The sequence below is a fragment of the Colletotrichum orchidophilum genome, assembly GCF_001831195.1.
Source record: "Colletotrichum orchidophilum strain IMI 309357 chromosome Unknown Scaffold_110.1, whole genome shotgun sequence".
Lineage (NCBI taxonomy): Eukaryota > Fungi > Ascomycota > Sordariomycetes > Glomerellales > Glomerellaceae > Colletotrichum > Colletotrichum orchidophilum.
The window spans coordinates 95,018-119,495 of NW_019173066.1; the positions used below are offsets into that span (position 1 = coordinate 95,018).

The window sequence follows — 24,478 nt, forward strand, 5'->3', positions numbered from 1 at the left end:
ACACACGCTTGCTTGGCCAGCCTGCAGGCGACGGGGCGCAAGGACGATGGAAGGGGCTTAGGCATGCTGGAGATGCTGCTGATTTTCCAAAGAGCGGACTTAGTATTTGCAGTGCTGTTTATGCCATTTACAGAAACGAAGCTCCGGATTAGCAGACTGGGACCTCAGTGCGATGACGTAATGGAGGCATTTTTCACAGACTGAATATCCCAAGTATGGTCACGGCTCGTACTTGATCCCCATCCTACCACTTACGTCCCGAAAATGTGAGAAGTTGAAGACTGGTAATGCAAGTAATGGGCGACAACGGCCATTATCGAACGAAAGCTAGAGGCTGAGAGCTAGCACCTCTCAAAACAGCTTTCAACTTGCGAGCGCTCATACTCTGAGACAGGTTCTTCTCGTTCGTCGATTTGCGGTGCTTTCCATCGCTGCGAGGCTTATCTTTGCAAGCCATACCGACAGACCACCATAGTGGTATCTGTACATTGCTAATGAGGCGCACGTTACTTCACCAGATTCTGCGTCGCTGTTTTAACAGCCTAGGCAGCCCGTGAAGAGATAGGGTTCTATCTTTTCGTGCTCGTGAGAAAAGCAACCAATCTCACACTCCAAAGGGGATAGTAAGGTTACTGCCAGTGTGATATACACCTTCCCCCCTAGGAGTTAGTCGCTTGCATCAGCCGAGACGGGGGGCTGCATCAACTGAAGCTCAGATAGCACGTACCAATGACAAGATGGCTTCTGCCTCTCGCTGAGTCATCACGGCGGGTCGCGTCAGCAGATTACCGCATAGCTTGCCTCAACTCTAGCCATTTGCTTTCTTCCAGCCACCAGCCCATCACGAAATCGATCTGACCATGGACCAAACCCTCCAAGAAGAACGCAAAAAGTTAGACGATCTAGTCGCGCGGCTGCAAGCTGAGCTTACCCAAGCACAACAACAAGCGACATGCCTTGCGAAAGCGCAAGAGACCTACGACCTACTAGCGAAGAGGGTGAACAAACTGGACAGACTACCAAGACATATTTGCGCAGACGTGCTCCCACTTCGATATTCAACGAGTGGAAATACTCCTTTGAAATCTGTTCCAATTGCAGTCTTTGTGGCGCTAACAAGATATCTCACAAAGACCGAAATCGAGGCCCTAATACAACACAATTCGTCACTGTCAGCAGCAGTTGCACTGCTTGCCACGCCCGAGATACACGTGAACTGGTACAGGTGCTTCGAAGAATGGAAAAAATCTTCGGACCCCAGACATCTTCGAGATTACTTCACCGGTATTTCCCCAACGACCCAACAGAAACGTTCGCTGACAGTTTCTACAGAAATAACAGATGCCATCATCGCCCTAAACGGATTGCAAGCACCGAACGAGGACGAGATAGAGATGCCGTCGGTCCACACACATGGCAGCACTCGTCATCAAAAAAGAAGACGTGTTTGCGCAGAGGCGACTGACGTCTCCGACCGAGAGACGCCCACACCGGAGGCCGATACTTCCGGCACTTCGAACGCTTGTACTAACATCGATCCTCAACATCAACACACTCCTCCCACCTACGTCGACTATACCTTTGCCTATATGTTCAAGACGCAGGAGATGTTCAGCATATTCTCAGAACCCTTCATGGCCCGAATCCAGAGTCTTGCGACATGGGGTACGGAGAGGACAACGTCGTGCATCCGGGCACACATGACAGGGAAAAAGATGGAGTTTGTGTTTGACTGGGAGCTCCCAACCGCTCCTCCTGTGGAAGAAATTTTGAGCGGTCCGTCTCAAGCGACAGTAAACATTAAGCACGTCACGCAGCTTTGCCTCTGTGTACCATACGAAGAAGGGCAACATATGCTAAACCTCATGACTGGGCCTGCGCCTCATACTCGAATTTAACGCGCATTTCAAGTACCGTGACCTTAGTCCCTGCTGCTATCTCTTTCGGCTTACCCTCATCCAGTTCCTCATCTTTAAGTGCTGTGTCATCGATATATATCTTGCCTCGGCCGGTTTCAGGTATTGTCCAGGTCATAATAGCTTTTTTTGCGGGCGTGAAAGTGTTAAACCGGATATATTTGCTGTCCAGCGGAGGGTCATTGGCCTCAACGGTGTCAGTATGATGTTTCATAGATAGCTTCAATCTAGGAGCCAAACGTACTGCGGCCGACATATTTGTCGACTTGCTAGATATAGAAGATACTAGTAATGTGTGGTGGTCGGATCGAGTCAAGGCTGTGAAGGTCTCTATTCAGAACACCTGATCCTCATAGCGAAAGTTCGGGTATAGTTGATGAAGAGCCGTCGCGTTTCAGGCATGATCAGCCTGTGACTGCTGCAGAGAGGCGAGAGACGTCGATGGTGGGCATCGACACGATATGTGGCATACAGTAAACGTAGCCCTGCTATGACTCAAGACATGCCCAGGGATGTAACCACTGTACACTAAACAACAGGTTGCCGGAATCGTACATTTTCCGAGCCGTTAACCCCGGCTCGGTAGAGAACGGATGGGTCTGGCCACTCATGGCCAATTGTTCGGAGTTATCCGGTCTGGTGACGTGTGCCAGATGGTTCATTTACTTACGCACGGATCCTTCAGTTGGAAACACGTCCAGGGGGCACGCCATTTCTGACAACCCCGCTTTTACCTGAGCACTCGTGAGCGAATTCTCATCTGCATCTCGACGGCCTCCCCCTTCCTTGTATCTAGGAGTACCGAGCAAAATCTCAAGCGCGCAGAATGAGCTTGCAGCCACCTGCCACTTTTCAGGTTTTCAATCTTGCTCTGCGACCCCTGTTGTGGCACCTTCTAGCCTTGCGTTCCACCTTAACCTGGATTAACAACCTCATGTGTCTACGAATAGCATCATGGCTTAAGTTGCGTCATAGTCGCACGCTATTTGCATGGGTATGAGGTTCTGCTCTGGTTGCTCTGCGCCGTCAAACACACTGGCCACGTTGAGCAAAGTCTCCATGGCTTGTATGGAAGCCCCGCTTTGTTCTTGTTGCTCCATTTCTGGCGAAAACAACTCTGGCGTCAGGCTTCATCTTGAGATTTACTCTCCCTCCCAGGGTCAAGCATACCCCCACACCTCTGATTGTCCTTTGGTGAATTTTGCTCTGGGTCCTACTTCCACTTGTTCCCTGTGGCTATCGATATGAAGCGACCCTACGCAGATCTAGAATTCTCGGCGCGGGCTTCTGCTCCAACCAATGCAGCGGGCGCATTAGACCCCTGTCCGAGTTAGGAATATCTCGCAGAAACTGTGCTGTATTCCTGCGCCTACTCCTATCCCTCATAACACTGCTGTGTAAGCTATCGAAACACCATGGTCTGTCTGAGCATTTTCTCAGGCTACTGTGGCCAGCCTGCTACCGCGTGTGGCCTCTGTTTAAGGCTGAGATATTCCTCACACAAATTTCCCACAGAGAAGACATTCCTCACGTCTCGTAAAAACCGCTAGAAAACAAATAAGTCCTCCCATGGATGTCTTGTGAGATAGCCACGAGTCGTGAATCGGGGTAGCGAAGACACTGCACCTCGACGTTGTTACTTTAGCTTACGAGTGCGCATAGCCCGGGAAAAGTGACCCTTCTCCCAGCCAAACACAAGATAGCCGATGCAAATGTACCTCTCATGTTCAGGGCTACTGGAGGGTTGATAGAAGGATCCCCAGATGTCGTGGACGCCACTGAAGCACTTGAGGAGGAAAGGTTTCCACTCATCGGTGTATTCTATAGAGGTTCTCATGGCGAACTGACTGGTTATGACAATCGCCAAACACGGAGAACAGAGGGTTATTGGCGTTTGTGACTAACAGTAACTCAGTCTTGATATCCCCATTGCTTTACTGTGAAATGAATATGCGACATGACTCCTGCGTCGTCGCGACCAGCCCTGTCAAGCAAGGCGGCCATGCCATAAGCGTATCCAACGTGCGTCAACCAACTCGTTCCGAGCCACGAGGGAACCTCATCGTGGGCTACACAAGCGGCCGCATTACAAGGGTACGACGGAGATCAAGTGTCCCCAATTTGCTGCTTGGCCTTGATTGTGACTGCTAGATGCGGCCTGTACATGAGCCACGCCATCGCTCTCAGCATGCACGTCGGCTTGGTTTCCAATGTTGCCAACACGGGCTGAAGGCTAGGCAAGATCTCGAGCTTGACAGGCCCCTGATGAGTTGTCCATGGTAGAAGAAAGCACCCGGAGCTTGAAGACAAGAGCCCATGCTGCTTGCAGGAGGACGACCGAAGATACAACACTTAGTCCTATTCGACATCCCGGCTCCTGCTGCTTCACTATGTGTAAACCTGCCGCTGATGATGCATGCAACCAAGGCTTCCGCATGGCCATGGCACAACCGACCATGGCGGCGGCCGCACAGTGAGCCCGCTCGACGTGCACCTTTCACTTCGACTTGAACCACCGAGTAAAGAGGGGATTGTCCAAGCCTGTTCTTGTTAGGTCCAGAGGATGTGGAAGGCTATAAAGCTCAATGTCCTAGTCGATAGTTAGCAGACTGAAGGTCATGAATAACAGGCCAGTCCAGGTCGTCCGCATCGAATTCCTGTCGTCCCCTGACGATTTTCTCAGCGGTTCGAGGACGTAGATCTTTAGACTCCCCAAGGTTTAGCGGCGCACAACTTGGCATCATGGCAGACAACCCCAGCCAGACAGAACCCTCAGGCGAGCCTCAAGACCCATACAAGCAGCAGACGACTGAGGAAACCCACACGTCCATGGGTATGGACAGCGTTCAGGTACTCCCAGCTGGTCCGTGATGGCACTCCGTTGCTAACTTATTTAGTCCGGGACGAGCGAAGGTACACAAACGTCAACCCCGCAGACGAACGGATCTTGAAGGATATCGGGCAATGAATTTTCAGATGGTTCACTGGAAGTGTCCGCATGAGCCAAGAGGAGAGCAGGTGGTGGATAAGGACTGAAGTCAAGGTGGGAAGGGCTCATATGTGGCGAGCCAGGCTGTGTGGGCTTCTCCCAATACTAATGGGCCTAGCTAGAAACGCATTCGAATACAAGCTTTCTGGGTTGATCAAATTGTTGCATAAAGACGCCGAAATTCGGTCTGCATGTGATGTTTGGTCAATATGGGATTTGGACATCGTGAACGTCGGCAACCAATGGAGAAACGGAGTCGGGTGTGGTATTATCCGAGGAGGATGGCAAGCCGAGTGCACGATCATGTGACATGACACCCCACTTGCCCTCTCCGTGCGAAACCTGAGGAGGCCACGCCGGGCTCGGAAGACCAATCAGCACAGAACCACAAGGCTTCCAATTCGATGGCCGCGACTCGAAGCAGCAGATTTTGCATCAAATTTTGCCTTTGACTGCTATTGAAGGACCAGCCCCTATCTTCTCACATCTTCTGCCTGGCAACGACTCCCGCCGCCGCGGCCCGATCCGACAAACCGGTCCCTGCACGATGCTTGCGTTGTCGGCGAATTTGAGCGAGTTGGGTTGCCCATCCTGCCAACCACGACAAGGCCTACGTACGATATCGTGTACTCCAAGATCGAATTGCTCTTGCCAGCCGACGAGGGCCAGAAAAATATCGTAAAGGACAAGACATTGATGGTGGAAGGGGATCCTTTGCTTCAGTAACCGATGGGACAAGGTCAAGCACACGCGGTTCGTGCGGCAAGTTCTCAACTTTAGATTCAGACAACGATCGAGACGCTCATCAACGGCGACGATTCAGAGAGCTCGGGCTCTGCACAACGCTACAGCATATCCTACTTCGTAAGAAGCGGAAGGGGTCAGGCCCGCGCTCCCCCGAGGACTCGGGGCGATACCATCCTCTGCTCCTCCTTCTGGAACGGAATACAATGGGTCGAGGGGAAGCAAATGGCTGGCGTGGTAATGATAGAGGTGCACGAGGACGATTCGGCGGGGGTCGAAATTCTGTCGCGGGATAACGTTGCGCCAGAAACAGTCATAAGCAGAATCACCTTGAGAAGCGGTTATGTCATCCTACTGTACGGAACACATGGGTGGCGCTCAGCTGGAAAAGCAGTGTCATTTCTGTTTTTATACTATGACGTTGTGAGCTGTGACGCTGGAGCCACCTCGGGTTCTTGAAGCTACCGTCTATAGAACTAGACTGATACGATTCAAAGCCATACTGTTGGCAGGCCCATTGATGCGTGAGTCAGTTCTGGGCAGTGGTTTTTGTAAGGGTCATTCTGCAAAGGTAGAGGAGCAAATTCGAATCCCTCGAGTGCGCCCCAGATGCCAGGTTCTGACCAAGCACCGAGTGCTTGTCGATTTCCATCGTTCGAAAATGCTAACTGACTCGGCCCAGAGTTCTCTGTCGGCAAAGAAGCTGCGTATTGCAGACAGTCGACGTCCATACCCGTCTGCGGCGCGCGAGAACCAGAGAGACCGTCGTGAGTGGAGTAAAGCCCGCTTCCCGCGGGGGGTTGCATGGGAAAGCCGACTGCCAGAACGCTTCCGCATTCTCCCCCCGGCTCCGGCGATCGAGGCATGAACGACTGCTCCTGCGGGCTGGTAGATGCTGCTTGGTCTGCAACAGTACGTGAGGGCTCGCGGGTACACCCGGATGCCGTCGTACTGTGGCCGTCTGTTCTGGAAGGTTTCTGCTTCAACTGCAAATGGAGCCCTCTCGATCGTTTCGATCGTTTTGGCGGCGCGTTTAAAGGAGCGCATGCTTCAGAGATATACTTCGACAGCGCTTCTTCCCTCTTTGCAAATCGTACCGTACGAGCCATGGCGTCACGTTCTTGCAGCCGCTTCCAGATTTCGTCTACGGAAGGTTTCCAAGTGGCGGGTGGTTTCGTGGCACTGTATGGGTCAGCAGTGTTCGCTAGTGTGGCGGTTTACTCACAATGGAACAAGATTGACGACGCCATGCAGCGCCATGAGTGCGCCGTAGCCAAAGGACCACTCAATATCAATCAAAACCTTTCCACAGCGTATCCATCTATCAAGACTTCCTTTAAGTCGTTGTGTCAGATTTGGGTTGAGTTCGTATAACTTGTTTTTGAATTGCTTCTTTTGTTTTCCGTATGTATCGTGACAGATCCAGAGCTCTTTCATAATGAGGATGGATGCGAGCGCCCAAGTCGAGTTCCTCTGTTTCCGCCCCGAACACAAGTAAGTCGTCACGTCAAGTGGATTTGACTTGAACAATTTTGAAGGCTCGATTATCCATGAAGTTTCGTTTCCCAAACTGTCATCATGACTTTCCGCCGTCGAACCAGCGGACTGGAAGGATGGTGCTGGGGTGGAGTCATCAAGCTTCGTCCGGATTTGCGCTTGAACGCAACACGGGAAGCTGGAGATCAACGCGACACAGGCATCAACAAGCTGTTTGTGGTCAGCAACGCCGAAAAGCTTGCGTGGCGCTGCCCGTACCTTCGAATGCACTCCGGCATCATCCTTCCAATGATCATTGACACAAATTGCCAGTATGTCGCTGACGAGGGCGATTGGATTGGCGCCCATGATGCAGTGAGTCTGAAGGAGGAAATGGTGAGAAGTGCACTTTCCCCCTTGACATCCAAAGTCGTAAATTTACGAGTTTGGCTCGAAACTCGAAAATATTACGACTTCTGCTCAAAAGGCTCAAAAGGGCTTGGTCGAGTGGGGTAGGCTACCCTTGCAAAGATAATGAACTGCCATGGCGTGTTCATACACTAGCAAGTCTTCCGGCGCTAGCTCGCGAGGGCGCACCCCATCCTACTGGGTACACTTTCCTGGAAGCTACCAGGTTGGGCTCAATACTTACCTACTGGCCGGGGTGGGGTAGTCGTAGTTCCCACCCAGAGAGGGCATCCGGACGACTTCGGCTACGCACACACCATCGCCGGCGTCCCACCCGAGCCACCGTTTGGATGCGAAGCTGCAGCCTGCATCGCCTTCCCCTCTGGGCGGAACTCGTAAAATTATCGAGTTTGCCCAAATCAGTTAGTCTGGTGTCAGATATGGCATGCGTCGTAGACAGCCAACTGAACAGATGCTGTACCACAAGCCAGAGCCAATAAGGCGGCTTGTGGGTGCTGGGCAGAAGCCCCCTACACAGATACACCCATGCAAAATGCACAATCATCATGCACACCAGAGCGACGGATGTGGGCAGATACCCCGCGATGCCAAGCCCCTTCCGAAACTTCTCACAATGAGTTCTCAACACGCGTGGGCACAGGGCGATCTCGGCCTTCGTAGTTTCCGGACGGTACGCGCCAACGACATATGGGTGCCTGCCCCCGCAATCTATTGTAAGCGGCTAGCACAGAGAAGGAACGTGTCAGGCAAGCCCGTCGGCGGTGTCTGGTGCCGGAGAGGACCTTTCCGCTGGCATTCCCGGGTTGGCCGCGCCTGCATTCCACCTATCTGGGATCGGCTGAGGGCACTTTCATCGGTGTCATGGTCAAGCCCGAGACGGACGAGAAGAGCCACGCGATAATCGAGTCGCCGTGCTCGATCCATACACCTCTGGCAAGGAGCACATCCCATTCCACATCTGCAGCTGATCCGTGTCGAATAACCCTGGCGGTTGTCCAATCCGCTCGTCATCACACCCGTCGCTGATGAAGCGCAGTATCCGCCGGAGACTCGCATGGAAAGAAAGTTTCACGCGGAAAAGGCCCGGCCCGTGCGTTATATTTCATGTGCATATCAAGCAGCGCTTCACAGCAATCTAGCAAGTCGAGCCTCCTTTCCCTCATCGACTAGTCCGACCACGTCCGGCACGAGCGGCCTCCGCATGTCGTCCGCACCGCGGAAATGCTCCAACATCAACGCCATAACCATACTCATAACGACCTCCTTGTGCCAAAGGTAAAGTTTGGTGCCTATTCCACGCTTTGCATCCACTTACGGACCTCCATCCAACTAGCATCGACTGCTTCTCGACAACAATACCAGTGGCTGCAATCGATATGTGCGAGTGGTACCGGGCAAAGTTCACCTGCGGACATGGCTTCACGGGTGCTTCCGAATGGTGTTACCTATACAGTTCTACTCAAAAGCGGTGCAAAGTAAATGTGACGCAAGATGACGATCGGCCAAAGTTGTGCGGATCATGTATCGAGGAACTAAACAAGAAGGCGGTTCCCTGGGAGTTTATGATCAAGCGCCCCAAAGCTGGAACAATACGGCAGATAAATTCTAAAGAAAGATACCGATAGACCGGCAGAGAAGCTCGGCGAAGGCCTCACACCGTTGCCCAAAGTGATGCTCAGATGGCTGTGCTCCTATCAACATATTTCGGTCTCTACCGTAAAGGGGAGAGCAGTCGGGATTGGACTGTCAACATACGCTGCGTTCGTTTGAGCCGATCAATAAGCCCCATGTACCTTTATCAAAGAAACCCAAAAGAGGATTCCATACGAGTCACAAGCACAATAATACAACATCAAATTGCGTAGTGCGCGCCCAGCAATGCATCTGTGTACGCGTGAAGGCTTACCAGTGGAGTCGACCAATACGGGTGTTATCTGATTCCGCGTTCTTGACTTTGACAACGACAGAGCAAAGGAATCCAGAATGGTGCCTGGTTCGTTATTCACTAGTCAATGATGGACAAGTACCCTAGTTTCTCGCCGTGATCTAACGGAACCTTCGTCAACCCTGTGCTACGGCACCACGGGCTACCTTCACACATCCGCAGCGGCGCATCGAGACATTTCCGCGGCCAGCAGCGGCCGGTATTCCTGGGCGCCGGTAACGAGGGCCGGACGCTGCAAGCATCTGCGCATCGTCTGGAAACTCCATTCCACCTTCTCTGCGACCGAGCCTCCCACCGCCGTGCACCAAATCGCAACCCGACCACCATGACAGCGCCCACGCGTGACAGGGAGTAACGGGCGGCTCTTGAAATGCTTCCGGGCCCTGGCATGAAGCTTCCCGATGCAACCAGTGTTCAAGACACGGCACCGGCTGCTCGCGGCCATCAGCTTGTCTGTAACAGCCACCACAGTGCTCTGACATGGAAGCTTGTTCATGGCCAAGACCTTGACAATCTTTCGCGCCTTGTTGTAACTCAGTACCCCCTTGAGCATGATTTTTTCGAGGGCTGCAACCTGATGGACAAATCGGGTCATCAGAGTGGGATCAAGCCCGGGGCTGAACAGCACAAAGAGGAACAGGCAGCCGTTGCGGATCACATTCCACGAAAAGAGCCTGGCGAACAGGCCAGAAAGCGACCGCAAGTAACTTTCCTGGCACTCTTCCGCATCCGATCGCTTTTCCAACCTGGTTTTTGTAAGCGAGGGCGTCAAAGCAGCCAGGGGGACGTCCTACAGCGCACGATCCCTGTCCTGTTTCCCTTTCTGTGCCGCTTTTGCTGCATCAGGGAAGATCAAGCACCAGGCCGCGGCTACGAGAATGCAGACGAAGGTCGACACCGTCGTTTTCGGGAGGATCAAGAGCAACGTGACGCCGACCGATGGAAGTTTGACGGCGAACACTCTGACGACGGTGATGAAGGAATCGGCTTTTGTGATCTGTCGTCTAGATTCGGCTTCCTCTTCTCCGGATAGGACATCCCAGACAAGAATGTCGAAGAGTGGCTGGAGGAACCAAATGAGCGATTCTTGAAGGTCGTCGATGCACTGCAGCAGTATCGACTTGAGCGCGATCGAGCTTATGTGTTTCCCGGCGAGCTGGTCGGACCACCCAGATACGAAATATGGCAGGCCGTTTAGACAGATAAGAAGTAGAAGAGCGAGGATGTAAACAGACAACATCCAAGCTGATTGTCGAGTGCCGGCTTCTGGTAGGGTCATTTTGTCGTTGATGGCGCATTCGAGGCCGTTCTCCGGCGGTCGAGTGGTTTTCCACCGCCCTTATAAAGAGCGACTCATGCAGCCTTCACCACGCTTGCTTGTACCCCTCCTGCAAGGTGGGAAAGTGGAGTTGATGCGCTCAGAGATCGCCGGGCCTGGGCCTTTGGTCTCTGGCAGAGCATGCATGGCGAAGGCACCGATGAAAATGCTCTGCCCGTGGGGGACATGTCGCTTCGTGCCGCGTTGCTATCGACGCGAGTAGGGTTCCGAGACAGCAAAACATTGTCTTCGTGGCCTGAGAACCTCAGTGGGGCCGCACGGAGAGGAGCCTGGGCGCAGCCGGGTTACCGCCGGGCCCGCCACGGGGTTCCGGCCGGCGTAGCCCGAGTGCCTCCTGTCGGAAGGTGCTCCCACCTGGTTGGACCAGCGCTGATTCCACGTTTACCCGTTTTCTGCGAAGAAAAGGGGATTCTTTCGTGTGGGGGACGGGGGGCAGAACGAACCCTAAACGCGAGTGACACATTTGATGGGAGATGCAGGCGCGAAAGTGAGTCGGTTCTAGTCTTGTGCTTACCAACTTCGCATGCCGCCGCCCCTGGCCTGCCGCCGCCAGAACATTGTCATCGAATGCCGTACAGGAGTGAGAGGCTTGCCAGTCCAGACGGGCAACGTGGCAGCCAGCACCGCTGCCCAACGGCCGAGCGCTGACATGAAGCACTGAAGGTACGTCGCCGCCCCCAAGTCCCCGCCACGTAGCTTGCCTGCGACGTGTGGTGTAGGGTGGGAGGCGAGCATTCGGCCTGTAACAAGCACTAGGTGTATCTGAAGCCAATGGCGTCTGCGCCGACCTTGCGATCCTAGAGCCGTGGCAGGCGATACCTGACGGTTTGTCTGCGTCACGCAGGCGAGCAACGGCGTGTAGGCGGGTGTCACCGAGATGCGTCAATCGCTCTTGACCTTTGGTACATCTGATTCAAGTCACGTCTACTCTTGAGACCCTCTCCGGTCCAGGCTTGGCCTGCCGCGGGGACGAGGATACCTTGTGGAGGTAGCGTAAGGGAGACCACATTGCTGGCCAAGATCTCACCCCCATGGTCACCAAAACCTCCTGGGACCGGGCATCAAAGCCTCAAGTTGCTTCGCTGTGTCTTTCGACAGCTCTTCACACATGGACCACGCCTATCAGCCGATGCTTTCGTCACCTACCCCTGACGTGCTGGGACCGTTGATTGACCGACGCCGTCTTGCACTGGGCCGCGGCTGATTGAAAAATCTAGTATAAGTCTGCTGTCTTCTACCTGGAGCCTGACATTCATGGGGCGTCTGGACATCTTTCGATTACGGCTGAACGTAGGTGTTGAAGACACACCAAAGCTGATGGAGACGGCCAAGCTGACCTACTTACCAGTCTCCACGATGGCAACACCTTTTTCGCAATGTACGAGACCGAAACGAAGATACATTACGCTCTGGACATGCGTGAGTGGTTTGAGACTCAATATCCGCCGACAACGACTGATGAGTAACATTAGTGCCATTGCAGTCAAGGAGGAATCAAGGCAGAGTGTTTAGAATGTCCGATATGTAACAATGAAAGATGCTCCGATTGTGCAACTCGGCGCCGCATTAAACAGTAGGACCGTTTTGCGCGCGAGGCCTTTTGATCTGTGCGATCATTTGCTTCTTGACTATACATGGATCGTGGTCTAGTCTGAAACCGGGAGAGGTTGAAGGTTGAAGGATGTATCGACGTCTTACTGATACCCGGTTAAGACATTCCACTTTGTGGGATGCACCGCCAACAGATCAAAGGTGAAGCAAATGATAGTACATCTTATCAATTCGGAGGCAAACACACGGCGCGCAATGAATTTTCTGTCCATCCTGTCTCATTGGATACCCACTGCCTGATTGAACCTCCCCTGTCTCGTCCTCTTGTGGGCTGAAATCACACATATGTCACCGTAAGGCCGCACGCAAAAGTCCAAGGCTTACTGCTTCCTTTCAAGGGCGACTCGTCGGGTGACCGCACATCAGTCGTGTCTGTCAAAGGCCATCGAGATATTCAGGCGGATGGCCTCCAAGCCGTCGCCGCTGGAGCATTCTGCCAAGCTTGGTTCTATGCTATCGGATACGAAGGTCGGCCCAGACAGGCAAAGAACATCTGAAAACTCTTCGTGTAGCATCACGGATCAGGACACGGGATGCAATTTCGGCATTGCTTTGGACGGCATGGCCGAGACCGCCGAAGAAGACTTCAACTTAGATCCAGCTCATGAGTTCCGGACTTGGAACCGTGATAAATTGAGATGGGAGCACAAGGATGAGAAGACAGGATCAATGACCTCCGCCCCTGGTCATCTGGACTGAGCCGGACTGGAGTAAGCCTGCCGGACGTTGGCTGTCATCTTGGCAAACAGATATGTGTCCATTGGAATAAGATTGAACCGTGTAGTTGCAACGCTGAAAACAAGTGCCGATGGCTTGGGTTTGCGATCTTATCCATCAACTACAGAAGAGGGACCCACAGCGTCACCAACTGGCTCGTTTTCCACTCGCCCAGGAGACAGGCAGACAGCCGAGAGTTGCAGAAGAAGCTCAAAACAGTCAGAGAGCCCGGCTTTCTTCAGTGCGCTTGCCATCGTAGTTCCCAGTAGAATTTCTGTAAGTCGGTTGACAGACCAGTGCTGTTACACATGGTGTCAATCCACTTCCAACTCGTACTTTGTTGCGACGCAGGAGACGACGTGGAATGAGTGATGTCGAAGCCACAGCTCGTAGGACCATCGAGCTCACAGACGCCATGTGGAACTGAATCGACGGCTTCAACATCGCTTGTATCGTCGTGTTGGCACAAGCACGAGTCCAAAATGACCACAGAGACCATCTCGGCGCTGAAAAGCACGGCCTAGTCTTTCTCAGCGCGCGTTTGGGGAGGAGGAGTGAGCACATACCATGAACATATCAGTGATTTCTGAGATGGCGGCCAACACTGCTGCGATGACGCACAGTGCGTAGTGGCCGCCCAGCAAGAGTTCTAGGTGGCCATTCTTTAAGCCGACTCCCGAGAATCGGTGTGGTCTCGGACATGCTGAAGGGAGGTACGGAACAAGCGCACCGCCAGTGAGGGCGAACGCGCGAATGAATCGCAAGTGCGATGGGTACCAAGTGGCCAGGGACATTGCCAGCGCCATCACCACGCCTCCGAGGACGACTACGCGGGCGGCACGAACAGCCAGCTTGATCTGAACTGCAGTGAAGGAGTCAGCATGGTCGGCTGGGCCTGGGCGAGGCTGCCAATGCACATACCTAGCTTCCGCCCATGCATTCTGTGAGCGTGACGACGACACAAGTAAATGAGGAACAGGGCCATCGACTTGACCGCAGTGTTTTATGATGACCCACGGTGAGAAGCGCAATCAGCGGACCCGTAATTGAGAAAGGCAAAAGCTTCGCAAAAGGGGCCGTCGCGCATCTAAGTAGTGTCATTGACTCACGTCCCTAGCGGCATTTTCATCAATGCCATTGCTGTGGGGGGCAGCATCATTGGGCAATTGGCCGTAAGCATGCGGTGAGCGCCTTGTTGACGCCAATCAAGGCCGTCAGACGGGGCATTCCAGTCTGTTCCACTCACGGGGTGCTTGACCACCAGAGGCTTCCGCCCGAAGACGCATGTCTTTCTTCGCATACAGCATGAGCACACTGCAAGGCACGATCAGCTCCTGTTGGCTCTGGCGCCGCGGGCTTTGCATGTCTCGCTGATCGTCAGAAACCGGCAGACCGCCAACTGGCCGGAGCACCGTTCGTGCTCCAGGGTAGCTCGCCTGGCGACGAAGAAGAATAACAGGACAGCCAGCACCCGTCCGTATGGCTGTCATGCGCTCAGTCGATGCTAGGTCAACTGCGAGGCCTGCGCCCACGGCTTACCCCGTTGGTGTCTTGCGCCTGCCGATTGTGACGTGTCGTCAAAGTGGCCAAGGGTCGGCGCGCCAGGGATTAGCGCCATCTGGAGGGTCATTCGCGCTTCACGCTGGGCCCCTTGGCGGACGGGTGGGATGATAGATCGACGCCAGCCACGCCAGTGGCCTTGACCCCTACTACGCGCAGGCTGGCCAAGGATGTGTGTGCAAGGTACGACCATCCTTCGCGTCCACGCCCCAAATGTGCAGGGATACTGTGGCACATCCCCAAGGCCATCTCATCTCATGTCATAGTGGGCATGTCCCACACGCTAGCGTCGCGTGGCGACGAACCAGGGTGGCTGTTCGTTACAGCCAGCTACTCGTCAACCCCTGCTCCGGTACGCCGTTCCCTGCCATCCGCTGAGTGGTGCGAGTGGCCCGCGTCAGGCCCCATTTAACAGGACTCTCGCGAATGCATCTGTGCTTTTTCGTCGGGGATGAAGAACCTCACTCATCTGTTCCGGTTGGAACGGTTTCCGTTTAGTGCCAGCATCCTTGCCTTGCCGACCTTGATCTTGACCTGCGCTGTCCACCGCGACCCGTCGTGCCCTCCCACCAACGCCCGCCTCATTCCTTCTGCGCGTGGGGTTGAGCAGAGATACGGAGTGGCCAGAAGAGCAAATTCACACCAGACCGACAGACCCCTTTTTCCTACACGCTTGGTTCACTCGACTGTGTCGCTGTCGCCTTGTAATTACTCCTCCCAGAAGGCGCGACGTCCAAATCAATTTCTTCTCTTTTTCCCCTTCAATCTCTTTGGATGACCGTCGGAGCGACCATTGCTCAACTGGTCCTACTTCGCGCACCCTCGGCACCCGCCCTAGCAAGGCAACTTTTTTGTTTTTCCCACATACACCCCTCTCACACCCCTTCTCGGCGACACCAGGTACCTGACAGCTTTTTTTCCTTGCCGAAGAGCAACGCGAGAGAAAAAAATAAATAGGATCGGGGCCAATCTGCCGACCCTCCCCAAAACCACCTCCAAACGGGATCAACTGGAGCCTCATCCCACCACGGAAAGTCTACCCCATAGACAACAACTCTGCGCGTGTTGTCTTCTTTGGGCTCGCGACTTCCTCCATCCGTCTGGCGGAAAGCTTGAAAAAATCCTCGATTCGCATCACTTCACTCGAATTTCCTTCTTTTCGGCCTCAGCAACAACAGCGGCAGCCCCGCGGCCCTTACCAGCAGATGGGACAGAATCCTCTCCCGCTCCAGGCGTACTGCACTCAGTTTTGGCTCTCGCAGCCCATTGCGCCTGCTCCCTACGGCCCCGGCGGTGTCCTGCCTGGCGGCATGGGTGATGCTAACCAGCCTACACGTGTCGTCGGCTCGCGAGGCCGCCGTGGCATTCGCCCCAGCGCTCCTGGCCGCCCTGCTGCCACTCCTGCTGGCGCTGGCAACACCAAGAGCCCGGTTAAGGGTGCCGATGGCAGATTCCGTTGCCCTCAATGCCCCAAGACCTTCTTGCACGAAAGCGGTGTGAGGCGTCATGGTATGTGCCGTAAGTCGCCCTCTCCCCTCTAACACGCGGCTTTCCCTTGGCTGACACGCGCGATTAACAGATACGGGCGACCGCCCCTACAGGTGTGTGCTGTGTGGCGACACTTTCTCGCGAAGTGACATTCTTAAGGAACACTTCCAGAAGTGCTCCATTCGCCGAGGTAACCCGACTGGTGCTAGTCACTTGTCTGACCCTCGGGCTCGTGTCAAGAAGGCTGGTGCGCAGAACGCGGCTGCTGGTCAGGATGGCGATCTGAACCACCCCAATGCTAACACGCCTGCGGATGACATGGCTCAGCCTTTTGGTATGATGCCTGTGTCGGACGGGATGAACAACCTTGGCGGGTCGAACTCGAACCAACAATCGGGCCTTGGTCGGTCTCAAATATCCAGGCTGGTGCGCAACATTCCGCAAATCACACTCGATTCTCTCTAATCTTGGACAGACGCAGATCGCAACCATATCAGAGCCTAATACCGATGCTGAAAGTATGGAACGTCCTCCCAGCCACCAAAATCAGCTCGATTCCCTTTTCTTCTCGACCTGGGACGTGCCGTCATCGATCCATGATCCCTTTTCCCATCTCTCCAACCAGATTCTCAACTTCGTTTACCCTCCAGGTTTCCCGATAGATGACGAAAGCACCGGCCTCAACCAATTCTCTGCTGAAAACGTCCGCCAGTTCTTGGGAAATTTCACTTATTCACATGACTATAACCCCATTCTATATACAACCACTATCATGGAAGCCTATACAGGCTTATTGGTAGGCATGTGCTGCATGGGTGCTTACTACTCTCGCCGTGTTTCTCTAGATCACATGCGCGACATGATGATTCTCCTCAGGTCCGCGCTGGCTCGTGACGTACTGTTGGCCACTTCGGGCAAACAGCAAAGTGGTAACGCTGACGCGGGTGCCTCAAGTAACGGTCACTGGGGCTTTGAGAAAGTCGAGGCTTTGAGGCTGCTCCAAATTCTGCAACTCCGCCTTGGAAGTTAACTTCAACGCCCAATCTCGATGGGCCGGGCTCGCAGAGAGAGGAGTTGGCGCAGCAAAGAACCCCAACGGCACAGCAGCAAGCAGCCGTGTATGGATTGTGCTCTCCAAGCCTTGCTTCACGGATCAAATTTGATCCAGCCAGGCAGGAAAAATCTGTACGGGAAGTTGATCTTGATACACGCTATTCGACCATCGATACGTCGAGCTCAGCTGAATGGCAGTGCCGTCATGAAGGCTTACGCGACTCCGCCAATGAGGGACTGGATGGTGAACATAGAGTTGGATTTGGTGGGCGTCTGTCTTTATATTTCATTCTAATCCTTTCCTGTTTTGTTTCTCCCGGATCCGTTCTCGTCAATTCATTTGCTTCGTTGAAGAAACGCGTCACAATACCCCCTTGCATCAAAGCCCGATTAACGATGGTTACTTCTGATATGCATCTGGTGGCGGGTGGCTTGATGCGAAAGACGGAGACGTGGAGTTGGCACTGCATTAGACTGCGATCAGATAGAATCTGGGAGGGTCTCGTGTGGCACCAGTGGTAGCCCGATGAGGCCATCACGATAGCAAGCTCACAATGACTTGCTCCGGCGCTTTGCGTGGTGAGGCCGGTCTGGCCTGATGTTAGATGTCCCAAAAAAAAAGTGGTACTCGTCCTTTTCTATCGCGACAACGAAGAAAAACAAACGAGATGCCGAGCCACCGCTGCCAGTACAGTTCTTTTGCAATAGTAGCATGAAATTTAGACATCAGAAACTGCAAAAATCGACTCGACTGTACAAACCAAACACCTTGTCCCATTTTACACCCAGTAAAGCTTTTGCCTCTGACGACATCAATACCGTTCCATCATTACAGTCAGCACCCCGCAGTTGCACCGATCTGATGCAGGTACCAATTCAGTCTCGCCATTCCGGTGCGCAGCTGCGCTAGCATGCTGGCTTCTTTCTATGTCATTCCGTCATACAGCTTACATGTGTGATTTCCCGTCGCACGCTCTTTAAAACGATCCCGAGCGCCGTCGAGTAGGCTCTGGCAGCTTTCTTCTGTGAGGTCTTGTCCGGCTTCGTGCTATCCTTTGCCACTGCCTTAGCTGCTTGCGACAGATCTGACTCTATCGCTGATGGAAGCCAGAAGAGAGCGATTCTGTTGCCTCGCCTCTGAAGAGCTTGCACGCCAGCGTCGAATCGTTGGATCTCTCGTTGGCCTGACTGTTGTCGGGGATTGCGGGTCTCCAAAACTGCCGCCTTGTTGCGGGTGAACATGTGGATGGCACGGTGCTGGAGTCGCTTTGGGAGCGACTCCACCGCTTACACCAGTGTCGCTAACTCTGCCACATACGGGTTCTGCTCCGTTCTCATACCGAATGTGCGTGAGGCTGTCGTGATGCTGCCACCCTCTCTAAAGGACGCGGGCAGCGCTGTGGCCGTCCCATAGCCCACAACCCCGTTTCTTGCTGAGCTCCCCGTCGCAATCCTCACCACCCACCTGGACTGGATTGCCTCAGTGGCCTTGTCTGTATCGTTGTCGACCACCGTGTCCATACGTGCTTTCCATGAAGCCATCGCGTACCCTTCAATGGCTTAGGTCAAGGGTTAGGTCGCAGTAGGCCACCGCCATCAACTGGAAGGGTGTTGGAAACCGTCTGAAGGCCACTGCCCGCAGACGGCGAAGCGGATGGGTCTTGGGAAGGCTTCGCATCCGTACCCAGAATGTGGTTGATCTTCTGTCGTATCTCTCTTGCGCCGATTGTTTGCTGGCCTCCGCCTCGGCAACCACCGTGGCCACTGCATTGAAGATTCCCACAATCGCCTGGGCTCCAATCCTCTGCACCCGGTTGATTGCTCTCATCTGCGCTGCCCACGTGAGAGAGAGAGAGAGAGAGAAAGAGAGAGAGAAACGGCGAAACCCCAAGTATTCATTGCACCAGAAAGCAACGCTAGAAGCTATCACGAGATCGCAATAGTCGCCAGTACTCTAGCTGCATTTTTCGAGCCCGCATTGCCTCTAAGGCCCTACGTTGTGATGATAATTCCTCCTTGTAAACCTCCGTGCCGTTTGATGAGTGGTGAACTCTGAGAGAAAATACCGTGCTTGATTCCTGTCCTACTCATGGCTAAGTGACCTACCTCATAACTCGTTACGCCGCCTTTAGAGATACCAGACACCGTCCAACTCCAATGTATCATAATAGCAATGTTTCCATGTAGCGTCACTTGAGTTCGCGTCGCTTTCCTCTTACGAATCCCGCACGGCAACATGCCTCCGAAGTAGCCCCCCATCATGGATTCATCATGGATTCATCAAATATACTATCCAACTCTCCCTTCTCTCACGACTTGCTGCCAGTCATCATCGCCACGCGCAGAGTAGGCAGGCGGTGGAAAAGGCGGCACGTCGAGAGCCACGTAGGACTGCCGATCGACCTCCACCATGGTCGTTACAAGCACGCCGTCGCCCGGGTGCTGCGGTCCGGGGCCGCTATCCCTCCGTATCTGCGTTCGGTGTCGCCTCAGTCTATCGACAGACCGGGCCCACTTGTATTTTGGGCCGTCCTTGCTGAAAAAGCTCCCCGACGATGTAGACCGACGTCGGGGCCAGACGCTGACGAGCAATAGACGTAGGCTGGGCAAGCTCGCACACAGCATCGCCGTCGATTGCTCGATGAATGACCACACCACAATATCGACATGGTCCCACGTCTCGTCGAACGTGGTGCTGTACTCCACCAGGTATCTGACCCAGACCGCCGACGTCACGCACGCGCTGTGTGCCGTGTGAGCCTTCTTCTCCTGCCCTTCTGCCGGGGAAAATGTAGACCCAACTCACAATGAACCAATGCTGAACAGCGCGATGACGGCCAGGCGTCGCCGGAGAGAAATCTTGAGCCGCCACACGTAGGGAATCGGCAGGAGCAAGATGGCGACATCTTCCGCCATGGCGAGCCCGCTGCTGCTGTAGCCCGCAGCTTGCAAGTTTAGACATCGGCGATCGGTGATGGTGCGATCCCATACCGACTGCACAGGCACGCATTGCGTCGCGAACGGGATGGTGAAGAGCGTGCCATGCAGTAGCAGAATGATCTGAAGGCCCTGGGCGATCCTCCGAGAAGTCTCGGACGGAAAAATGCGGCCGAGGAAGAGCATGATCGACAGCTTTACCGCGGCTTGCAGGACGGTGTAGATCAAGTTTCCGACGTACAACATCTGCCTCGGCGTCAGGACGGGATACCGCGAACCACGAACAGCTGGCGGACACAGAGCAACGAACCTTTCGGATAACAACCCCATTACCGGCTGGTATCGTCCAGTAGTGCACGCCGAAAACGATGCTTGTGATGTGCAGATAGACCGCAGCCAGAGCAATGAGAAGTGCCTGGCAGCTAACATCAGCAAGGTTCGCCTACGCCTGCGGACTCGGGGCCAATTACCACCGCAAAAATGGTCATGTAGTCGTCCCTCCAAAGTCCACCGCTTCGCACAGGGCTCCCTCCACCGTCGCTGCAGCTTCACAAGGTCAGATGGACTTTCAAATCAAACAGGAAACGGCGGGGCCACCTTAGTTGATCGTCAAACGGGCAGCTTGTCTGCACACATGTCGAAAGATGCGATTGGACAGCAATGCTGGGACAGATGCACGCAGTCGCGTCTTCTGGATCGGAGGCACACGTGATGAATGTGCTGCTAATGCACTCAGACTGGATGATAGATGGCCCGGTAGCGCGACGAAAGCCCGGCCGATGCCACGAGTACTCACGGCGCACGACGGAACCTGCGAGAGGATCTCGGCGGCCGATGTTGCTTTCATGGCGGCAACAGCAAGCTGGAGGAGCAGCACTGCGAGAGCCGACGATCGACGAGACATTGCTTAGGGAAGTCCGATGGGAGAGCGCGAGAATGCTGGTGCAGACGTTGCCGGTGGTATCACCGGTGTTTCGACGCTGGTCGAGTTGGCATCCTGCAGCTGGTGATCGCTCCGCTGCGGGAGAGACTCCATGAAATAGATGGGGTGCGTACAGTACGGTACGAGAAGGCACTTCTGGTTCTGATCGTAGTACAGTCAACGAAACTTGCTTCCTGCGCTGAGGCGCGAGAATGATAAGGAGCCACTTATGCCGCTGGTGGGTACTTTGCGGACGAATCCCTCATCTTTCGCCTCCGCTCCTTCGCCGGGAGTTTTACGGCACCGTTGGGCTCCGTCTATCGATGCTTCGTGCTTCGCAGCCTGGCTTTAATTAAAAGTGAGAGCGAGGTGCTCTTGGACTCCATGCAAGCCATCGCCGGCATCACCAATGTGTCGCATCTGTGATGGTCGCAAAGGTAGAGCTTTCTTCGCTCAGTAAAGAGCACAGGGCATTGTATGTAGAGCACTCCCTGGTCGTTTGATGGATACCGGGGCAGGTCGGCTCCGACACGTCTGAGCCCTCCACAAAGTCGGATTCGGCACCGCCGTACTCGTCGTCTAACCGCCCCGGATACGACAGGTCTGAGCCTTCGCCAGATTCAATGTCAGAACGGGAAGGCTCGTCGTCCTCGTCGTTGAACAGATCTTCATCCACGTCACACATGGAGTGGCCCGCCGACTCCAGCTCGTCGTCGCTGAGCGTGTCGAGTAGCTCCGCCGGGTCTGCAGGGCTCATCTGGAAGACTGCCCGTGTCCGGTGCATGGTCGACTCATGGGTGTCGAGAAACAAGACTCGCACGCAGCAGTACATGTTGAGCATATTTCACTGAATCGTCGCAGAGGTCGAAAGTGGCCAGCAAGATCCCGGGGTGAACAGTGTCTTCCGGCGCATCGATTTCCCAGATGCGCGCGGAAAACATCAAGACCTGCTCCAGCACTTTGATGGCAATGGGCATGTTTCCAAAGTCAAAGTTTAGTGCCTTGTCGAACTCGAACAACAGGTTGGTCCTGTTGTCCGACGGGCCGTCGTCACTTTCATCGGATGCTGCGGACTTTCAGGCACGCCAGAAGCGCGGCGACCTTGATGACAAATTCTTTGCCTTATAAGGGCCCACAGAGACAGCTTATGATGTAGGCGATGAACCGGTCTCCCGCGGTGCTATTCATATCTTCTCTGACCCTTTTCAGCGGCGGGTACCACGTGTCGTCGGTCAGCCCTTTGTGAGGGCAATTGACCGCCAGGCAGATGGCGAGGCAGCACCGCTCGTCTTGTCTCAGCAGGTTGGTCCTGAATCCCATTAGCAGGATACTCCTGTGGCATTTTGATAGTGCGCCGCTCACCACATGGAATCCATGATTTCTTCCAGCGCGTCTATGGCGACTCAGTAGCCCAGCTCACGCCATTGCCAATGAGATTTATATCGTCAGCACCGTGACTCCAGACCGCCTTGCCTTTCGGACGAGGCACATTGTGCTCTTCGTACGTGTCATCCCGTGTTTACGTCCGACATTGTCTCCTAAGAAGCATATCTCCACGCGACCGGACTTTGAGAAGCCATCATCGGCTCGGCGGGCAACGGCTGGCGTCGATGGCCGTTTCCGCAACGACGCCAGGACTATAGAGGTAGTCTCGAAGTTGATACTGGACCGCACGACATTAATGAAGTCTGCTGTATCGAAATGAGATCACCTCGTGGCTTACTCACCCGTGAAAGCTCTGGCTCATTTCTCCGCTTATCGAGTTGACGACGAAAGCAGCCCGATATGGCGTCTGGATTCTTGTCACGGCTCACGAGAAGTATATCCCATCTACATCTGGCTTCCATTTCGCGCTCAGCAGTCGTCCTCACATAAAACGATCCACGACGCGCACCTGGTTCGGCAACGCACCGACACCCCGCCGCATTGCGATAGCAATACCACGGCAGCCAGACCTTTGAAGCGCCCTCGTCGGTCAAACGGTCTGCCGCGCCTACCAACCGACATAGGTAACGCAGTCGCGGCCTTGGGCGGGAGAACCCATGCAACCGACCTCGCAGACAGTACCGTACAGTCTCAGAAGGCACCGGTCAGCAAGGAGAAACGTCTAGAAGAACTCGTGAGAGATTCCGGCCGCCTCAGGCAAGAGCTTGGTTATTTGAAAAGCGTGGCCCTCACAGGGACCGCCTTCATGTCCGACGTCGAACAAGCTGTGGTGCGGCTTCGAGATGTTGTCATCCGTTTCGCGAGCGTCATGAATGAGACAAACGCTGTGTCTACAGGGGAAAGCATGAGTGCTGGTCATCCGTCTGAATCTGAGTCGAGCAAAGGCGTGGAGGGACAGGCTGTAGACGAGCCAGACTTGCCAGAGCAGAAGATGATCTTGGTGTACTCTTGGCTCCAGTCAGGCGGGGTCGAGAAGGGTATGAATTTGAGGCTGTCAAGCCGGAGATCAAGCGGACCAGGCCACCATACAACCCTGGAGGTTGGCTCTGACCAAGATGCCATAGAATGAGATTGAGCCTTCATGCCCATGCCTACAAATGCATCATCGCTGTCATCGTCGTGGGACACTTCTGTAATCTAGAGTTGTAGGCTTCTCGTTTGTCCCCGGGTCCTGTGTCTGAGCAGTTGTATCGGTTGGTCGACGCTGCGGGCTGCTCTAAGGATCTGTCAATCGAGCCCAGACGCTTTTCGACAAGACGCGTGTCAAGCGTGGCAACAGCGCGAAGCTGGTGCAGCGCCAACAGACCGTTGCCGCGCGCGCTAAATGAGATGTCTCAGGGTCACCCCTCGGAGCTCGGCGTAGCCAGTGACGCAAGCAGGTGGCCGGCCGTGAACGCCAGGTCCAAACAGCTTCGTGTCGACAGATCCAAATGATTGGGAAGCGAAGAGCGATGCCTCCTTGGCAACCAGACGACGCGTATCGTCTTGACTGGTGTTTCTGGGGTCGCTCCAGCCGTGGTGTTCCGGTGTGGTGTGCTGGTGTGTCCCAGGCTTCAGCGCGCCAACGACGTCCGCAATCAGCCCCACCTAGGCACCGGGTAAATTGAAGCAAAACCAGCCAATCGATCGCCTTCTTGCTAGTGGATTCATTCGCGGAATAAAAACCTACCGCGTCCCGCCCTTTTTCTGGGCTGCCTGCCTCCTGCCTACTGAATCCCAGCCTTCTCCGCTTCTCATCCTCTGCACATTGACGACCTCAGCAACTCCATCTCCAACGTCATCCTCCCCTCTCCAGCTCTTTATCTATCCTGCGCGTCCTCGTTGATGAGGCCTGTCCCAACCGTTCCGACCGTTCATTTGCTGGCGTGACTCATTGTGCGAGCGGGATCGGGTACTCGTCGGAACC

General features: G+C 54.4%; 13 protein-coding genes across 13 annotated transcripts; 7 read left to right on the forward strand and 6 right to left on the reverse strand.

Moving 5' to 3' along the window:
* Positions 1 to 860: 860 nt before the first annotated feature.
* Positions 861 to 1,898, forward strand: CORC01_10807 (uncharacterized protein; the record flags this gene model as incomplete). Its single annotated transcript, XM_022622434.1, has 2 exons — positions 861 to 1,284; positions 1,333 to 1,898. 2 exons carry the CDS (start codon positions 861 to 863, stop codon positions 1,896 to 1,898), a joined length of 990 nt encoding a protein of 329 aa, XP_022471072.1.
* A 977-nt stretch (positions 1,899 to 2,875) lies between these two features.
* CORC01_10808 (uncharacterized protein) lies at positions 2,876 to 3,753 on the reverse strand (the record flags this gene model as incomplete). Its single annotated transcript, XM_022622435.1, has 2 exons — positions 2,876 to 3,018; positions 3,567 to 3,753. 2 exons carry the CDS (start codon positions 3,751 to 3,753, stop codon positions 2,876 to 2,878), a joined length of 330 nt encoding a protein of 109 aa, XP_022471073.1.
* A 905-nt stretch (positions 3,754 to 4,658) lies between these two features.
* On the forward strand, positions 4,659 to 7,932 carry CORC01_10809 (uncharacterized protein; the record flags this gene model as incomplete). Its single annotated transcript, XM_022622436.1, has 9 exons — positions 4,659 to 4,749; positions 4,814 to 4,829; positions 5,376 to 5,604; positions 5,686 to 5,946; positions 6,332 to 6,416; positions 6,563 to 6,911; positions 7,093 to 7,143; positions 7,251 to 7,500; positions 7,816 to 7,932. 9 exons carry the CDS (start codon positions 4,659 to 4,661, stop codon positions 7,930 to 7,932), a joined length of 1,449 nt encoding a protein of 482 aa, XP_022471074.1.
* On the reverse strand, positions 6,141 to 7,494 carry CORC01_10810 (uncharacterized protein; the record flags this gene model as incomplete). Its single annotated transcript, XM_022622437.1, has 4 exons — positions 6,141 to 6,831; positions 6,875 to 6,983; positions 7,248 to 7,356; positions 7,405 to 7,494. The coding sequence occupies 4 exons, from the start codon at positions 7,492 to 7,494 to the stop codon at positions 6,141 to 6,143; spliced, it is 999 nt and encodes a 332-aa protein (XP_022471075.1).
* A 998-nt stretch (positions 7,933 to 8,930) lies between the features above and the next one.
* On the forward strand, positions 8,931 to 9,179 carry CORC01_10811 (uncharacterized protein; the record flags this gene model as incomplete). Its single annotated transcript, XM_022622438.1, has 1 exon — positions 8,931 to 9,179. One exon carries the CDS (start codon positions 8,931 to 8,933, stop codon positions 9,177 to 9,179), a length of 249 nt encoding a protein of 82 aa, XP_022471076.1.
* Positions 9,180 to 9,647: 468 nt separating this feature from the next.
* CORC01_10812 (uncharacterized protein) lies at positions 9,648 to 10,778 on the reverse strand (the record flags this gene model as incomplete). Its single annotated transcript, XM_022622439.1, has 2 exons — positions 9,648 to 10,245; positions 10,294 to 10,778. 2 exons carry the CDS (start codon positions 10,776 to 10,778, stop codon positions 9,648 to 9,650), a joined length of 1,083 nt encoding a protein of 360 aa, XP_022471077.1.
* Positions 10,779 to 12,214: 1,436 nt separating this feature from the next.
* Positions 12,215 to 13,148, forward strand: CORC01_10813 (uncharacterized protein; the record flags this gene model as incomplete). Its single annotated transcript, XM_022622440.1, has 2 exons — positions 12,215 to 12,257; positions 12,748 to 13,148. The coding sequence occupies 2 exons, from the start codon at positions 12,215 to 12,217 to the stop codon at positions 13,146 to 13,148; spliced, it is 444 nt and encodes a 147-aa protein (XP_022471078.1).
* A 256-nt stretch (positions 13,149 to 13,404) lies between these two features.
* Positions 13,405 to 14,796, reverse strand: CORC01_10814 (uncharacterized protein; the record flags this gene model as incomplete). The annotated part of the gene is made up of 4 exons (XM_022622441.1): positions 13,405 to 13,440; positions 13,733 to 14,028; positions 14,413 to 14,649; positions 14,706 to 14,796. 4 exons carry the CDS (start codon positions 14,794 to 14,796, stop codon positions 13,405 to 13,407), a joined length of 660 nt encoding a protein of 219 aa, XP_022471079.1.
* Positions 14,797 to 15,931: 1,135 nt separating this feature from the next.
* Positions 15,932 to 17,244, forward strand: CORC01_10815 (uncharacterized protein; the record flags this gene model as incomplete). Its single annotated transcript, XM_022622442.1, has 3 exons — positions 15,932 to 16,235; positions 16,306 to 16,640; positions 16,690 to 17,244. The coding sequence occupies 3 exons, from the start codon at positions 15,932 to 15,934 to the stop codon at positions 17,242 to 17,244; spliced, it is 1,194 nt and encodes a 397-aa protein (XP_022471080.1).
* Positions 17,245 to 19,556: 2,312 nt separating this feature from the next.
* On the reverse strand, positions 19,557 to 21,108 carry CORC01_10816 (uncharacterized protein; the record flags this gene model as incomplete). The annotated part of the gene is made up of 4 exons (XM_022622443.1): positions 19,557 to 20,010; positions 20,074 to 20,450; positions 20,515 to 20,619; positions 21,001 to 21,108. 4 exons carry the CDS (start codon positions 21,106 to 21,108, stop codon positions 19,557 to 19,559), a joined length of 1,044 nt encoding a protein of 347 aa, XP_022471081.1.
* A 421-nt stretch (positions 21,109 to 21,529) lies between these two features.
* CORC01_10817 (uncharacterized protein) lies at positions 21,530 to 22,502 on the reverse strand (the record flags this gene model as incomplete). Its single annotated transcript, XM_022622444.1, has 4 exons — positions 21,530 to 21,891; positions 21,947 to 22,192; positions 22,263 to 22,435; positions 22,489 to 22,502. 4 exons carry the CDS (start codon positions 22,500 to 22,502, stop codon positions 21,530 to 21,532), a joined length of 795 nt encoding a protein of 264 aa, XP_022471082.1.
* Positions 22,503 to 22,911: 409 nt separating this feature from the next.
* On the forward strand, positions 22,912 to 23,001 carry CORC01_10818 (uncharacterized protein; the record flags this gene model as incomplete). Its single annotated transcript, XM_022622445.1, has 1 exon — positions 22,912 to 23,001. One exon carries the CDS (start codon positions 22,912 to 22,914, stop codon positions 22,999 to 23,001), a length of 90 nt encoding a protein of 29 aa, XP_022471083.1.
* A 316-nt stretch (positions 23,002 to 23,317) lies between these two features.
* CORC01_10819 (uncharacterized protein) lies at positions 23,318 to 23,900 on the forward strand (the record flags this gene model as incomplete). The annotated part of the gene is made up of 2 exons (XM_022622446.1): positions 23,318 to 23,549; positions 23,809 to 23,900. 2 exons carry the CDS (start codon positions 23,318 to 23,320, stop codon positions 23,898 to 23,900), a joined length of 324 nt encoding a protein of 107 aa, XP_022471084.1.
* Positions 23,901 to 24,478: the final 578 nt, after the last annotated feature.